The 18,190-nt window shown below is 47.2% G+C and overlaps 1 protein-coding gene across 2 annotated transcripts in view; it reads left to right on the plus strand.

Moving 5' to 3' along the window:
- Positions 1 to 18,190, plus strand: part of rgs7b (regulator of G protein signaling 7b) — a 93,681-nt gene that overhangs the window by 31,337 nt on the left and 44,154 nt on the right. For both annotated transcript variants that reach the window (XM_049464778.1, XM_049464779.1), the window contains exons 5-12: positions 3,432 to 3,483; positions 7,925 to 7,989; positions 10,577 to 10,653; positions 11,722 to 11,803; positions 12,569 to 12,643; positions 16,627 to 16,725; positions 17,729 to 17,790; positions 17,914 to 18,024. In XM_049464778.1, coding sequence (XP_049320735.1) covers positions 3,432 to 3,483; positions 7,925 to 7,989; positions 10,577 to 10,653; positions 11,722 to 11,803; positions 12,569 to 12,643; positions 16,627 to 16,725; positions 17,729 to 17,790; positions 17,914 to 18,024 — 623 coding nt within the window. The remainder of the gene's footprint in view (positions 1 to 3,431; positions 3,484 to 7,924; positions 7,990 to 10,576; positions 10,654 to 11,721; positions 11,804 to 12,568; positions 12,644 to 16,626; positions 16,726 to 17,728; positions 17,791 to 17,913; positions 18,025 to 18,190) is intronic.

The raw sequence follows: 18,190 nt of genomic DNA on the forward strand, positions 1-18,190 counted from the left end.
CAGCTCTACCTTTCCCAGCTGGTCTGCATCCAGCCTGATTAAGCAGTCAGCTGGGACAGGTATAAAACCCTGCCTCAGCCCACACAGGGGGGACTGGACTGGGGAGCAGAGGGCTAAGGCCACACGGACCTTAAAAAAGAAACGCGACTAGAGCTGCACTGGGCTAGCGGTTATGCTGTTTTGAGTTATTTTGGGTGTGGTGGAGGGTGATTTAAAGCCAAATAAAGGTATGTTTTGTGTTTATTTACTCCCCGTGTATCTCTGTGCTTCCTACTACCAGGTCACGGTGGCCACGCCCCTAACCCCCGGAGCCGGTCACAATATATATATATACCATTTAATGACTTTCTTTATTTAATGTATTTTCTACATTGTAGATTAATATCAAAGTAATTTAAAAATCAGTTGAGGAACACATATTTAATTCTGTAGTAAAGAGTAAAAAGTGTTGTTCCTCCACATAAATCCCCTGATCTAAAACATTCAACACGTCTGAAGCTAAAGATCAACCAGTTTTCCATCAAATGCTGAAAATTTTCCTAGTGTTGTCGTCGTGCAGCTTCTTTAAGAAGGTGGAAAATATGTGTAGTTTTAAAAGTCTTTTAAATATGATATTATATATAATTATAGACTCAGATATAAATATATAAATATATAACAGAGTTAGAAATGTTATAGTTTGTGTTTGAGGGGGACAGTAGGAACACTGTGGTACCACATTACTGTGGTGATCACGTTGGCTATGAATAGACTGTGCTGGTTTCAGCAGCTGAGATTACGGCCTGGCTGCTCCAATAATAACAGGATTATTTCCATTAGTTTATGAGGAGGAGAGCTGGATTATTAATGAGCAGATTATCTTTTTATCAGTTAGCTTTCCTCTGATAACATCCACATCCACCTACACCCACCTACACCCACCCACATCCACCTACCCCACCTACACCCACCCACATCCACCTACATCCACCTACACCCACCTACACCCACCCACATCCACCTACCCCACCTACACCCACCCACATCCACCTACATCCACCTACCCCCACCTACACCCACCCACATCCACCCACACCCACCCACATCCACCTACCCCCACCTACACCCACCTACACCCACCCACATCCACCCACATCCACCTACCCCACCTACACCCACCCACATCCACCTACATCCACCTACCCCCACCTACACCCACCCACATCCACCCACATCCACCTACCCCCACCTACACCCACCTACCCCCACCCACATCCACCCACTCCCACCCACATCCACCTACCCCCACCTACCCCCACCCACATCCACCCACACCCACCCAAATCCACCCACATCCACCTACACCCACCCACATCCACCTACCCCCACCTACCTCCACCTACCCCCACCCACATCCACCTACACCCACCCACATCCACCTACACCCACCTACCCCCACCCACATCCACCCACACCCACCTACACCCACCTACCCCCACCCACATCCACCCACACCCACCTACATCCACCTACATCCACCCACATCCACCTACCCCACCTACACCCACCCACATCCACCTACCCCCACCTACACCCACCCACATCCACCTACCCCCACCCATATCCACCCACCCACATCCACCTACACCCACCTACACCCACCTACACCCACCTACATCCACCTACCCCCACCTACACCCACCTACCCCCACCCACATCCACCCACATCCACCTACACCCACCCACATCCACCCACATCCACCTACACCCACCCACACCCACCTACCCCCACCCACATCCACCTACACCCACCCACATCCACCTACACCCACCCACATCCACCTACACCCACCCACACCCACCTATCCCCACCCACATCCACCTACCCCACCTACACCCACCCACATCCACCTACATCCACCTACCCCCACCTACACCCACCCACATCCACCTACACCCACCCACATCCACCTACACCCACCTACCCCACCCACATCCACCCACACCCACCCACATCCACCTACCCCCACCCACACCCACCTACACCCACCCACACCCACCTACCCCCACCCACATCCACCTACACCCACCCACACCCACCTACACCCACCCACATCCACCCACACCCACCCACATCCACCCACACCCACCCACACCCACCTACCCCCACCCACATCCACCTACACCCACCCCCACCCACCTACACCCACCCACATCCACCTACCCCCACCCACACCCACCTACACCCACCCACACCCACCTACCCCCACCCACATCCACCTACACCCACCCACACCCACCCACACCCACCCACACCCACCCACACCCACCCACATCCACCTACCCCCACCCACACCCACCTACACCCACCCACACCCACCCACCCACATCCACCTACACCCACCCACACCCACCTACACCCACCCACATCCACCTACACCCACCCACATCCACCCACACCCACCCACATCCACCTACACCCACCCACACCCACCTACCCCCACCCACATCCACCTACACCCACCCCCACCCACCTACACCCACCCACACCCACCTATCCCCACCCACATCCACCCACACCCACCCACATCCACCTACCCCACCTACACCCACCCACATCCACCCACACCCACCCACATCCACCTACACCCACCCACACCCACCTACACCCACCTACACCCACCCACACCCACCTACCCCACCCACATCCACCCACACCCACCCACATCCACCTACCCCACCCACATCCACCCACACCCACCCACATCCACCTACCCCCACCCACATCCACCTACACCTACCTACCCCCACCCACATCCACCCACACCCACCCACATCCACCTACACCCACCCACATCCACCTACCCCCACCCACCCACACCCACCTACCCCCACCCACATCCACCCACACCCACCCACATCCACCCACATACATCCACCTACACCGTCCCACATCCACCCACATCCACCTACATCCACCTACCCCCACCTACCCCCTCCTACATCCACCCACATCCACCCACATCCACCTAAACCCACCCACATCCACCCACATCCACCCACATCCACCTACCCCCACCCACATCCACCCACATCCACCTACACCCACCCACATCTACTACATCCACCCACACCCACCCACATCCACCCACATCCACCTACACCCGTGTGTGTATAGTGTGTGTGTGTAGTATCAGTAACAGTGTGTGTGTGTTTCTGTTTGTGTGAAGTATCAGTAACTGTGTGTGTGTGTGTGTGTGTGTGTGTGTGTGTAGTGTGTGTGTGTGTGTGTGTGTAGTATCAGTAACAGTGTGTGTGTGTGTGTGTTTGTGTGTAGTATCAGTAGCTGTGTGTGTGAGTGTGTGTGTGTGTGTGTGTGTGTGTAGTGTGTGTGTGTGTGTGTGTGTGTGTGTGTGTAGTATCAGTAACAGTGTGTGTTCTGTTTCTAATAGACACCGTACTTCTGGCCATCAAATTGCTGGGAGCCCGAAAACACAGATTACGGTGAGAACAGAACATACCACACATTCCCCACACCACACATTCCCAGCACCACACATTACCAGACATTCCCTACACCACACACTACCACACATTCCCCACACCACACAACACTACTACACATTCCCCACACCACACACTACTACACATTCCCCACACCACACACTACTACACATTCCCCACACCACACATTACCACACATTCCCCACACCACACACTACTACACATTCCCCACACCACACACTACTACACATTCCCCACACCACACACTACTACACATACCACACATTCCCAGCACCACACATTACCACACATTCCCTACACCACACACTACCACACATTCCCCACACCACACATTCCCAACACCACACATTACCACACATTCCCTACACCACACATTACCACACATTCCCAACACCACACATTACCACACATTCCCCACACCACACATTACCACACCAGACATTGCCACACTACACATTACCACACATTCCCTACACCACACATTCCCCACACCACACATTACCACACATTCCCCACACCACACATTACCACACATTCCCCAGACCACACATTACCACAAGTTCCCCACACCACAAACTACCACACATTCCCCATACCACACATTACCACACATTCCCCACACCACACACTACCACACATTCCCCATACCACACACTACCACACATTCCCCACACCACACACTACCACACATTCCCCACACCACACATTACCACACATTCCCCACACCACAAACTACCACACATTCCCCATACCACACATTCCCCACACCACACACTACCACACATTCCCCACACTACAAACTACCACACATTCCCTGCACCACACACTACCACACATTCCCCACACCACACACTACCACACATTCCCCACACCACACACTACCACACATTCCCCACACCACACACTACCACACATTCCCCACACCACACATTACCACACCAGACGTTGCCACACTACACATTACCACACATTCCCTACACCACACATTCCCCACACCACACATTCCCCACACCACACATTACCACACATTCCCCACACCACACATTACCACACATTCCCCACACCACACATTACCACAAGTTCCCCACACCACAAACTACCACACATTCCCCATACCACACATTACCACACATTCCCCACACCACACACTACCACACATTCCCCACACCACACACTACCACACAATCCCCATACCACACACTACCACACATTCCCCACACCACACACTACCACACATTCCCCACACCACACATTACCACACATTCCCCACACCACAAACTACCACACATTCCCCATACCACACATTCCCCACACCACACACTACCACACATTCCCCACACCACAAACTACCACACATTCCCTGCACCACACACTACCACACATTCCCCACACCACAAACTACCACACATTCCCTGCACCACACACTACCACACATTCCCCACACCACACACTACCACACATTCCCCACACCACACACTACCACACACTACCACGCATTCCCCACACCACACACTACCACACATTCCCCACACCACACATTACCACACATTCCCTACACCACACACTACCACACATTCATCACACCACACACTAACACACATTCCCCACACCACACATTCCCCACACCACACATTCCCCACACACTACCACGCATTCCCCACACCACACACTACCACACATTCCCCACACCACACACTACCACACATTCCCTACACCACACACTACCACACATTCATCACACCACACATTCCTCACACCACACATTACCACACATTCCCCACACCACACATTACCACACATTCCCCACACCACACATTACCACACATTCCCTACACCGCACATTACCACACATTCCCCACACCACACATTACCACACATTCCCCACACCACACATTCCCCACACCACACATTCCCCAAACCACACGTTACCACATATTCCCCACACCACACATTCCCCACACCGCACATTACCACACATTTCCCAAACCACACATTCCCCACACCACACATTACCGTACATTCCCCACACTACACACTACCACACATTCCCAACACCATACATTCCCAACACCACACATTACCACACCACACATTACCACACATTCCCTACACCACACATTACCACACATTCCCAACACCACACATTACCACACATTCCCCACACCACACGTTACCACACATTCCCCACACCACACATTCCCCACACCGCACATTACCACACATTCCCAACACCACACATTACCACACCACACATTGCCACACCACACATTACCACACATTCCCAACACCACACATTACCACACCACACATTACCACACATTCCCTACACCACACATTACCACACCACACATTGCCACACATTCCCTACACCACACATTACCACACATTCCCCACACCACACATTACCACACGTTCCCCACACCACACATTACCACACATTCCCCACACCGCACATTACCACACATTTCCCACACCACACATTACCACACATTACCACACCACACATTGCCACACATTCCCTACACCACACATTACCACACATTCCCATCACCACACATTACCACACCACACATTACCACAAGTTCCCCACACCACACATTACCACACATTCCCCACACCGCACATTACCACACATTCCCCACACCACACATTACCGTACATTCACCACACTACACACTACCACACATTCCCAACACCACACATTCCCAGCACCACACATTACCAGACATTCCCCACACCACACACTACCACACATTCCCCACACCACACATTACCACACATTCCCAACACCACACATTAGCTACACCACATATTACCACACATTCCCAACACCACACATTACCACACATTCCCCACACCACACATTACCACACCACACATTGCCACACCACACATTACCACACATTCCCTACACCACACATTACCACACATTCCCAACACCACACATTACCACACCACACATTGCCACACATTCCGTACACCACACATTACCACATATTCCCAACACCACACATTACCACACCACACATTACCACACATTCCCTACACCACACATTACCACACATTCCCAACACCACACATTACCATACCACACATTCCCTACACCACACATTACCACACATTCCCCACACCACACATTCTATTAGTGTGTATTATTGTGTTGTTTGTTTTATTGTGTTTTGTGTATTTGTGTTGTGTATTAGTGTGTTTTGTCTATTAGTGTATGTTGTATATTTGTGTTGTGTGTTAGTGTGGATTGTGAAATTGTGTTGTGTATTAGTGTGTGTTGTGTATTAGTGTGTTGTGTATTTGTGTTGTTTATCAGTGTGTGTTGTGTATCACATTGTTTTGTGTTTATCAGTGTTTGTTGTGTATCAGTGTGTGTTGTGTATCAATGTGTGTGTGTGTCAGTGTGTGTAAGTCTGTGTTTGTATTACATGGTGGGGACGGGGCGGATCGATGAGTAGTGTGTTTCAGATTGAACAGAACAAACAGAACAAACTCGTCTGAGTCCTCTAGTATCATCTAATCCAATAATACTGTAACATTCCTTCACTTCTCTTCTCCTCTCTTCCCTTCTCTCCTCTTATCTTCCCTTCTCTCCTCTTATCTTCTCTTCCCTTCTCTCCTCTTATCTTCTCTTCTCTCCTCTTATCTTCTCTTCTCGTCTCCTCTTCTCTTCTCTTCTCTTCTCCTCTTCTCTTCTCTTATCTTCTCTTCTCGTCTCCTCTTCTCTTATCTTCTCTTCTCCTCTCCTCTTCTCTTCTCTTCTTTCCTCTTCTCTCATCTTCTCTTGTCCTCTTCTCTTCTTTTCTTTTCTCTTCTCTTCACTCCACTTCACTTAGAATAGAATAGAACAGACTTCATCATTAAAAATCATTAAAATATATATATATATATTTAGCACCATATCAATAAGATAATTCAGGACAATATATTAAAAGTGCAATAAATAATATTATTTAAAGTGGCAAGTGCAAAGGGGTGGGGGTCTCTCTTCTCCTCTTCTCTTCTCTCATCTTCTCTTGTCCTCTTCTCTTCTCTCCTCCTCTCTTCTCCTCTTCTCTTCTCTCATCTTCTCTTGTCCTCTTCTCTTCTCTCCTCCTCTCTTCTCCTCTTCTGTTCTCTTCTCTTCTTTCCTCTTCTCTCATCTTCACTTCTCCTCTTCTCCTCTCTTCTCTAATTCTTCTTTCTTCTTTTCTTTTTTTTCTTTTCTCAAATGTGTCTTTCCTCTCCTCTTTTTAATATTGGTCATATTTTTCTCATCTTGTTTTTCCTCTTCATTTTAATCTTTTCCTTTTTTCTTTTATTTTCTCTTCTTTCTTCTTTTCATCTCTTTTAATCCATTTTGCAAAGAATAAAGAATGATATACTAGTGATCTCTCTCTCTCTCTCTCTCTCTCTCTCTCTCTCTCTGCAGCTGTGTACCTTTGTAAAAGAACGATGCAGAATAAGGCTCGGCTGGAGCTCGCTGATTACGAGGCTGTAAGTTGTTTTTGTGTTTTAATCGAGTTTTAATTGAGTTTTTGGTTTATTAAAAAGTGCTGTTGTGTTTTTTAGCCTTTATTTTTAAGCTCTGGTTACTGAGAGTCATTTAGAGTAGAATCATTTTCTAACTGAAAGCTGGAAATGCTGCTGTTTAACACATGAGCGTCAGTTTATTAGTGTTCAGACCAACATCAGATATAAAATAAACACCAGAGAGAATCTTTACCTGCTGTGTGAACAGGCATAGTGACAAATTTGTGAACACATGTGTGTGTTTATGTGTTTGTGTGTATAATAATATGTGTGTGTGTGTTTGTGTGTATAATGTGTGTGTGTGTGTGTATAATGTGTGTGTGTGTGTGTGTGTTTATGTGTTTGTGTGTATAATGTGTGTGTGTGTGTGTGTGTATAATGTGTGTGTGTGTCAAGTAGTTTTATTGTCAGTACTGCATATGTACAGGACATACATAGAATTGAAATTACGTTACTCTCCTTCCCAATTTTACAGCAAGTACAGATAATGGATAATAAAGAAAAATAAAGAAAAAGGGGAGACACTATGTGTACAATACAGCAGCAGGGACACAGACATACATGAGACAGAACAAGGTGCAGTAGTGGTGGGGGTGAAATAGATATATAAATAGAAATAAAAAGAAATAAATATCAAATCTAAATCTAAATGAGTGGGAGACACTATATGTACAATACAACAAAAACACAATAGACATTTGTGAGACAGAAGATAATAGTGCAATATTAATGGTGATTAAGATCAAGTGACAATATAAATAGAACCCGTATAACAGTAGTGCAATGTTGTATCTAGCTTAAGGCTGGTAAAGTTCTTAAAGTTCCCAGTTCTTGGGGAATTAAAGTGTGTATGACAGTGCAGCGTAACAGTAGTGCAGGTATTGGGTGTGTAGTGCAGGTCCTTTTACAAAAGTTACAGTACTGTGTGTGTTCTAGTGCAGAGTTTCAGTACTGTGTTGGTGGGAGGATGTGGGGTCAGGATGATGAGAGTGTGTGTGCTGTGGGCAGGATTGGGATGGGGGGGTAGAGCAGGAAGAGAGTTCAGCATCCTCACAGCCTGATGGATGGGGCTGTCTCGCAGTCTGCTGGTCCTAGACCCGAGACTCCGCAGTCTCCTCCCTGATGGCAGCAGGCTGAAGAAGCTGTGTAGTGGGTGGGAGGGATCTCCTGCCAGACGGAGGGCTTTCCGCGTGAGGCGGGAGCTGTACAGGTCCTGAAGGGAGGGGAGAGAGGTGCCAACGATCTTCTCAGCTGCTCTCACGATGCGCTGGAGGGTCCTGCGGCAGGATGCTGTGCAGGCCCCGTACCACACGGTGAAACAGCTGGTCAGGATGCTCTCGATGGCCCCTCTGTAGAAGGTGGTCATGATGGGGGTGGGGGCTCCAGCTCTTCTCAGCTTGCGGAGAAAGTAGAGACGCTGGTTTGCCTTCCTGGCCAGTGATGCTGAGTTGGTGCTCCAGGAGAGGTCCTCTGTGACGTGCACACCCAGGAACTTGGTGCTGCTCACCCTCTCCACAGCAGTTCCGTTGATGAACAGAGGAGTGTGCAGTGTGTGAGTTCTCCTGAAGTCCACAACAATCTCCTTAGTCTTCTCTGTGTTCAGAGAGAGATTGTTGTGTTTGCACCAGGAGGCCAGGCGGCTCACCTCGCTCCTGTAGTGTGACTCATCGTTGTTGCTGATGAGACCCACCACCGTCGTGTCATCCGCAAACTTGACGAAGAGGTTGGAGGTGTGTGCTGGTGTGCAATCATGGGTCAGCAGAGTGAACAGGAGTGGGCTCAGTACACATCCTTGGGGAGCCCCTGTGTTCAGTGTGGTGATGCTGGATGTGTTGCTGCCAACCCGCACTGCCTGTGGTCTACCAGTCAGGAAGTCCAACAGCCAGTTGCACAGGGAAGTGCTCAGCCCCAGACTGTCCAGTTTGTGTATGAGCTGTTGGGGGATGATTGTGTTGAATGCTGAACTGAAGTCAACAAACAGCATTCTGACGTAGGTGTTCTTCTTGTCTAGGTGTGTGAGGGCTGAGTGGAGAACAGTGGAGATGGCATCATCGGTCGAGCGATTTGACCGATATGCAAACTGGTAGGGGTCCAGGGAGGAGGGGAGTGAAGACTTGATATGGTGCATGACTAGTCGTTCGAAGCACTTCATGAGGATGGGGGTGAGTGCAACTGGACGATAGTCGTTGAAACAGGATGGCGATGCCTTCTTTGGGACAGGGATGATGGTGGTGGCTTTGAAGCATGTGGGAACCACCGCCTGACTCAGAGAGGTGTTCTAAATGTCAGTATAAACCTCTGCGAGTTCCCAGGCACAGTCCTTCAGCACACGACCAGGAATGTTGTCAGGTCCAGGAGATTTTCGAGCATTGATCCTGCTGAATGCTCTCCTCACACTGTCTTGTGTGTGTGTGTTTATGTGTTTGTGTGTATAATGTGTGTGTGTGTGTGTGTGTGTGTGTGTGTGTATAATGTGTGTGTGTGTGTGTGTGTGTTTATATGTTTGTGTGTATAATGTGTGTGTGTGTGTGTGTGTGTGTGTGTGTTGCAGGAGAGTTTAGCTCGGCTACAGAGAGCTTTCGCGCGGAAATGGGAGTTTATATTTATGCAGGCAGAAGCTCAAGCTAAGTAAGTATTCCAGTCCAAAGCAAACGCTCTCCTCTACAGATTCACTACTAACACTAATCCCCTACTCACTACACACACACACACTACACACACCACACACACTACACACACACTACACACACACACACTACACACAGCACGGGCCTCCCAGCAACTCCTCATATATATCAGATGACATCACTATATTTCATTTTGCATCGATTCTCAAAAACACAGTTTTTATTATTATTATTAGTGTAGATGTAAAAATTGGTGTCGGAAGACTCGAAAGCAGTTTTGAAGTCATTAGTCATTAGTTATTAGATAATTATTAGTTAATTATTAGATAATCATAAGGTAATAATGCGCTGTAACCATGTTTTACTCCACCATATAGCTGTAACCTAGCAACCATGCAAAACATTGTAGCTACAAACAGCAGCAACATCTGTCTAAATGAATTACAGCGAGTCTATAAATCCATTTCCATCTTAAACTGGAGGATGAATCTGTTAACCCTCTTCCGGCTGTTTTTTGCGCCTCATGAATAAAACATTCTCATGCTGTTCCGTGTTTTTCCTCGTCTGTCTTTGTACTTCACTGTTTCCACCTCTGTTCATTTGTAGCTCTGCCTCCTCGTTACCTGTCCCCAGGTGTTTCCTGTCCCCTTCTGTGTATATATATATATATATATATATATATATATATATATAAATATATATATATATATATATATATATATATATCCCTTTGATTTCAGTGTTAGTTTGTCGGTTAGGTTGCTGTTTCTTGTTCTGGTTTATTTCTTGTTTTGTTTATTTCTGTATGCTGGTTATTCTGCTCTCGTGTTATTTGGTTTCTTTGTTAATAAATATACTTGCGTTTGCGTCCGCCTCCACGTCCTCTCCTGCTGCAAACCTGATAGTAAACCTCTCGTGCATCAAAGCTTAAATTAATTAACAAAAACAAAACAGATGCTGTTAACTGTAGTGCTGCTACAGATACGTTTCTGCTTTTCTTTACTGTTTTTATTTCTGTGTTTTAACAGATTTCTCTCTTTGTTTTTTTGTTGTATTTTGTTTTCTTTAGAGTCGACAAAAAACGGGATAAAATTGAGCGTAAGATCCTGGACAGTCAGGAGCGAGCGTTCTGGGACGTGCATCGACCCGTGGTGAGCCTCAATTCACATCCGATTACTGTTCCCACTGATCTCTGCGCAGTGTTATAACCCTTTATTTACATTTATTATTCAGTTACTAATAATATCACCACTCATATCTGTGGAAATATTTCACTACAGTATTCAATATTTATACAGTTTTTCACAGTCGGACAGTCAGAATTGTACAGCGGTTTTAATCCAGTATGAATCTGCCCAGTTTTTTTTTCTAGACCTCCATTCGGTATGAATCATGGTCTAAAAATAGAAATAAAAGATGATATTAAACAGTTAGTGTGATTTTTAAGCAGCTTGTACAAGTTTTAATGTGATACTTTTAATGAGGGAGAGAGCATATGCAAATGAATCTAATTAAGAGTGAAGTTTTAATGAATGGAAGAAAATATGTAAATTAGCTCCAATTAGGTCAAGACTATTCACTGAGAGAATATGATGAATATAAATTAATCTAAACAAAGATGTTCTAAATGTCTTTTTATTATTTTTTTAATATATATTTCATTTTTATATATGTATGTGCCATGTATGTGTGTTTATATTACTTCTCAGGGAATGAACCATATTAACCCATTATTACACACATTAAACCACATTAACTTTATATAACCCATATTAAACCACATTGTTCCATTATAACTCATTATAAACTATAGTAAACTATATTAAACCTGATTCAGAGTGAAATTCTGTATCTGTTTGGTGGATAAAGATGAGCAGGAGATGATTGATGATCTGTTATCTCTCTGATCTCTGCAGCCCGGCTGTGTGAACACGACAGAAGCCGATATTAAAAAGTCCTCCAGGATGAAGCAGCCGCACAAAACACGGAAGGTAAACGTTGGGCTGATGATGAACGTGGTGTCCAGTCTGTGCAGAGCCGAGGCTCCGCCCCCAAAAACACGTTGCTGTATAAAATAACCGTATGTCCATAAAATCAAGCCCAGAATAAAGAATTACTGTTTTATACGAGAACTTTTACGTTTAATAAAAATAAAGTCCATCATGCCTGCAGGAAAAAACACACTGCTGAGTGTTTGAGATAAATTCATAATATATCTTCCAATACAGTTAAAATAAGGCAATAAATTCAAGGATTCAAGGATTCAAGGAGATTTTATTGTCATTCGCATCTTATGTGGTACATGAGGTGGAACGAAATTGTGATCTCACGATCCAGTTTACACCCAGGAGCTGTTATTAAATAGATATATAGATAAAAGTACAATAAAGGAATACAATAAAAATAGAATATACAAAATAGTTAAAGATAAATACCCCAAATGAAATAAATAGAAAGAGTAGACAGGTTGTAACAACAAGTCCAGAGTGCAAATGTGCTATAGCAGCATGAAATGAATTAGAGCAGTAGAAAATAAAGTGTCTCAGTGCGGGTAAAGTGACCGTGTTTGTGCAGTAATTGTCCTTGTGTGTCAGTGCAGTGTGTTGTTAAGTGGAGTTTAAGAGTCTTACAGCTTCCGGAATGAAGCTGTTTCTCAGTCTGGTTGTTTTGCACTTGATGCTCCGCAGCCTCCGTCCTGAGGGAAGCGGGACAAAAAGTGCATGTGCTGGGTGGGTGGGATCCTTCCTGATGCAGGTGGCCCTTTTCCTGCACCTGGAGGTGTAGATGTCCATGGTGCTGGGGAAGCTGACTCCAACAATCCTCTGTGCAGCCTTCACCACCCTCTGCAGTGCTTTCCTGTCTGCAGCAGAGCAGCTTCCATGCCACACATTGATGCTGGAGCACACAACGCTCTCCACCACACATCTGTAGAAGGAGGTGAGGACTGCGCTCCCTAGTCCAGCTCGTCTCAGCCTCCTGAGGAAGTAGAGCCGCTGATGTGCCTTCCTGACCAGAGTGGAGGTGTTGTTGCTCCAGGTGAGGTTGCTGCTCAGGTGCACCCCTAAGTACCTGTAGCTGTCGACCACTTCCACCGCAGATCCTCCAATGTGCAGGGGGAGGTGGGCATGCTGGCCTCTTCTGAAGTCCACAATCATCTCCTTTGTCTTTTTTACATTGATGCAGAGGTTGTTCTCTCTGCACCAACCCTCCACGTGTTCCACCTCCTGCCTGTAGCTGGACTCATCTCTGTTTGTGATGCATCCAACCACTGCTGTGTCGTCTGCAAACTTCACAATATGACAGCCTGGATGGAGAGGTGAGCAGTCATATGTGAGCAGTGTGAACAGGAGGGGGCTCAGCACACAGCCCTGAGGGGAGCCAGTGCTGAGGATTATAGTGGGGGAGGAGATGTTGTGAATTCTCACAGACTGCGGCCTGTTGGTCAGGAAGTCTAGGACCCAGTTGCACAGCGAAGAGCTCAGTCCTAGTGAGGAGAGTTTATTTATCAGGGTCTGTGGAATCATGGTGTTGAAAGCGGATGTGAAGTCCACAAAGAGCATACGGACGTAGGAATCCTTCTGCTCCAGGTGGGTGAGGGCAGTGTGGACCACGGAGGAGATGGCATCCTCTGTGGATCGGTTCTTCCTGTATGCATACTGGTGTGGATCCACAGTGACGTTGATGGTGGCTTTGATGTGGGTCTGAACCAGTCTTTCAAAGCACTTTGTGACTATCGGAGTGAGGGCCACTGGCCGGTAGTCATTCAGACCTGTCACTGCGGAGCTCTTGGGGACTGGGATGATGGTGGCGGTCTTCAGGCAAGTGGGGACAGCTGCCTGGATGAGGGACGCGTTGAAAATGTCGGCCAGGACGTCCGAGAGCTGGTCTGCGCAGTCTTTTAGCACCCGTCCGGGGATGTTGTCCGGGCCAGCAGCTTTTCGGGGGTTGATCCTTCTCAGCGTTCTCCTTACTTCTGCTGGTGTCACGCTGAGGGGCTCCTCTCCTGGTGAGTGTGGGAGTCTGGTGCTGGGGGGGTGTCAGGATTCTCAAAGCGGGCGTAGAACTTGTTGAGAGCCTCAGGCAGGGATGGGTCTTTGGAGCTTTGTGCAGCTTTGGATTTGTAGTCCGTGATGCACTTGATGCCCCTCCACATGCTCTGTGGATCCTGGGAGGAAAAGTGTCCCTGGATTTTCTGAGCATATGCAGCTTTTGCCCTCTTAACTCCAACAGTCAGCTCTCTTCTAGCCCTTCTGAGTTCGTCTGGGTCTCCAGACCTGAAGGCAGCATCCCTGGCTTTCAACAGAGAACGCACCTCTGCGTTCAGCCAGGGCTTCTGGTTGGGGTAGCAAGTCACAGTCTTGGTGGTAGTGACATCCTCAGTGCACTTGCTGATGTACCCAAGAACAGCAGATGTGTATTCCTCCAGATCCAGCTCCCCCTCACACTCTGCAGCCTCCCTGAAGACCTGCCAGTCTGTGCAGCCGAAGCAGTCCTGCAGCACAGCGTCGCCGTCACTGGGCCACACAGTGATGGTCTTCTGTGTGGGTTTGGAGCGTCGCAGCGGGGGTGGTATGCGGGGACCAGCATGATGGAGATGTGGTCTGAAAGCCTGAGGTGGGGGCGCGGGAATGCCCTGTAAGCGTCTTTCACGGAGGAATAAACGCGGTCTAACGTATTATTACCTCGCGTTGGGATGTTCACGTGTTGGTAAAACCTCGGCAGCGTGTTCTTCAGTTCTACGTGGTTAAAATCCCCCGCTACCACGTAGAACGCGTCCGGATGCTTGTTCTGAAGCGAGCTGATGTTGTCATGGAGCTCCTTCAGCGCGTTGTTAGCATTAGCATCCGGTGCTATGTAAACAGCAATCACGAACACCGCCGAAAACTCACGAGGCAGATAGTGAGGGCGACACTTCACAGTCAGCTGTTCTGTCGCCTCGGAGCAGTGGCTGTTTACCAACACGCAGTTTGTGCACCAACCTTTGTTTATGTAGACGCACAAACCGCCCCCCCGGGATTTTCCAGATAAAAGGCTGCGGTCCGCTCGGAAGAGCTGCCGGCCGGCGAGCTGGAAGGCTGAGTCCGGCATGGTCTGGTTCAGCCAGGTTTCCGTGAGACAAATCACAGCGCAGTTCCTCATCTCCTCAGAAACATTCATCCTCAGCCGCAGCAGGTCCAGTTTGTTATCCAAAGCGCGGACATTAGACAGGAAAAGCGACGGAATCGGGGGCCGGTTAGCATTAGCCTTTAGCCTGGCTAGCACACCACCGCATTTACCTCGCTTCTGACGCCGCTGGCACCGCCTCCTCCTGCCCTTTGTCTGCAGCGATCCGCTCCCCCACGCCGGAGCGCGGAGGAGCTGTAGCTCGCCCAGCGTAGCTCGGATATTATTGTCCAAAGTTGCTGTTTTACTGACCAAACTGTCCATAATCCTCAAAAGTTCGGTCCTGCTATAACTCACACGCGTGGGGTGCGTGAAGTTGGGTTCAGAACCGACGGAAAAACAGCTCAAAAAAGGGTGTTCGCTAGGAGCGTGAGTAGCCGCTGCACTACTGCGCGCCGCCATCTTTATTATTAAATGGACGATCCAAAATCTATATGACGTGATTCAACAAAAGGTGACCAAAACAAGCTTCTGCTTTTTCGCGTGTGGAAAATAAATGCCAGACCATCCAGACTGCAGTCAGAAACCCGTCCTGAGATCTCAGAGCAACATGTGCTGCTTTTACAGGGATTTCCACCTGTTTTTCTACCAGACAAAGTAAAACCAGTAAATCCTCTCAGTGCAGAACATCTGGAATTATGTGATGCTTTACTGCTGTGTTTAGAAAGTGTTTCTGCAGAAAAAAGTATACTGTACATATACATATACATACTGTATTTACAGTTCGTACAATCTGCTGTCGATTAATAAATAAATAGATTAATTAATGCAGTAACTGTAAGATCTGTGTTCTCTTTGTTTAATTATACAGTCAGTTTACGGTTTGCAGAACGACGTCTGCACACACAGCCCCACCCACACCCCCACACCTGAGATCAAAGAGCCCACGGAGGAGGAGCTACGAGCACAGGTATATACACACACACACAAACTACACACACACACACACCAACTACACACACACACACCAACTACACACAACATTTTTCTGCTCAAAAGCTGAATTAAATTTCACTGCTAACCTAGACCTGATTTCTGCCAGACCTGTAGAATCAAGAATCACTTAAATAGAATCTGTCTGACAACATGAAGCAGAAGAGAAAACACTGCACTGACTTTAGACTTCATAATAAATTTCGCTGGTTGACCATGTGACAATAAAGGCAATTCTGATTCTGAAAACACAGTGGATCAACACCAGCAGATGACAGACATGACTCAACCATCACTGATTGGTGGAAACTTCACACTAGACCTCGAGCAGTTTGGACTGTGTGTCTCTCCACTCTTCCTCCAGACTCTGATCCCTTAATTTACTTCAAATGAAATGTAAAATGTACTGATGATCAGTGATGGTTTGGAGAGACATGTCTGTCATCTGCTGGTGTTGATCCACTGTGTTTTATTATCAAGTCTAAAGTTACTTCATATCTTACAGCTTCCCTCTGCTGAAAACAACTTATATGACCCAGTCATTTATGAGCTGTTTTTAAATATTTATTTAATAAAGAAAGAATGTGGGCTCTGAGTGGTCCAGCGGTCTAAAGCGCTGCCACCATGAGCGGGAGATCGCCGGCTCAAATCCCGGTCATGTAGCTTTGCCATCAAGCTGCCGGCGCTCAGAAGGAGCAACATTGGTCCTGCTCCCTCTGGTTGGGTAGATGGCGCTCTCTCCCCACATCACTAAAGGGTGATGTCGAAAAGAGTCTGACTTCACATGTGTCGGAGGAGGCGTGTGCTAGTCCTCACCCTCCTGGTGTTGGAGCATCACTAGTGATAGGGGGAGGAGTCCTAATGAGGGGGTTAGGTAAATGGCTGTGCTAAATTGGGGAGAAAATGGGAAAAAATTATAAATAAAATGTAAAAAAAAAAGAAAGAAAGAATGTAATAAATACTGTCTGTTTATTTTACAGATACAATATTGGCAGGCTCAGTTGGACAGACATCGGTTAAAAATGTCAAAAGTCGCTGACAGGTTAGTTCTGTTTTCTGACGTATGAAAACATGCAGTATATGTAAATGAAGTAGTGTGGGATAAATGAAGCATTATATAATGTTTATTAAATGTAATAAAGCGCTGTGTTCTGTCCTGCTGCAGTCTGCTGAGCTTCACAGAGCAGTACATGGAGTACGACGCCATCTTCACCTCGCCCGACCCCTCCAACCCCTGGATCTCAGACGACAACACACTCTGGGAACTCGAAGCCAGGTGTGCGGTTGTGTGTGTGTGTGTGTGTGTTTCTAAAAATAGTGATGATTTAAATGTATTTAGATTGTAGTGAAGACAACAGTTAATTTATATTATATATGAGAAACACAATGATTAGGATTAAATGAGCTGAGATAAGATAACAGAAGCATTATGTGTTTTTAAA

This window comes from Astyanax mexicanus, chromosome 15 (genome assembly GCF_023375975.1).
Source record: "Astyanax mexicanus isolate ESR-SI-001 chromosome 15, AstMex3_surface, whole genome shotgun sequence".
NCBI lineage: Eukaryota > Metazoa > Chordata > Actinopteri > Characiformes > Acestrorhamphidae > Astyanax > Astyanax mexicanus.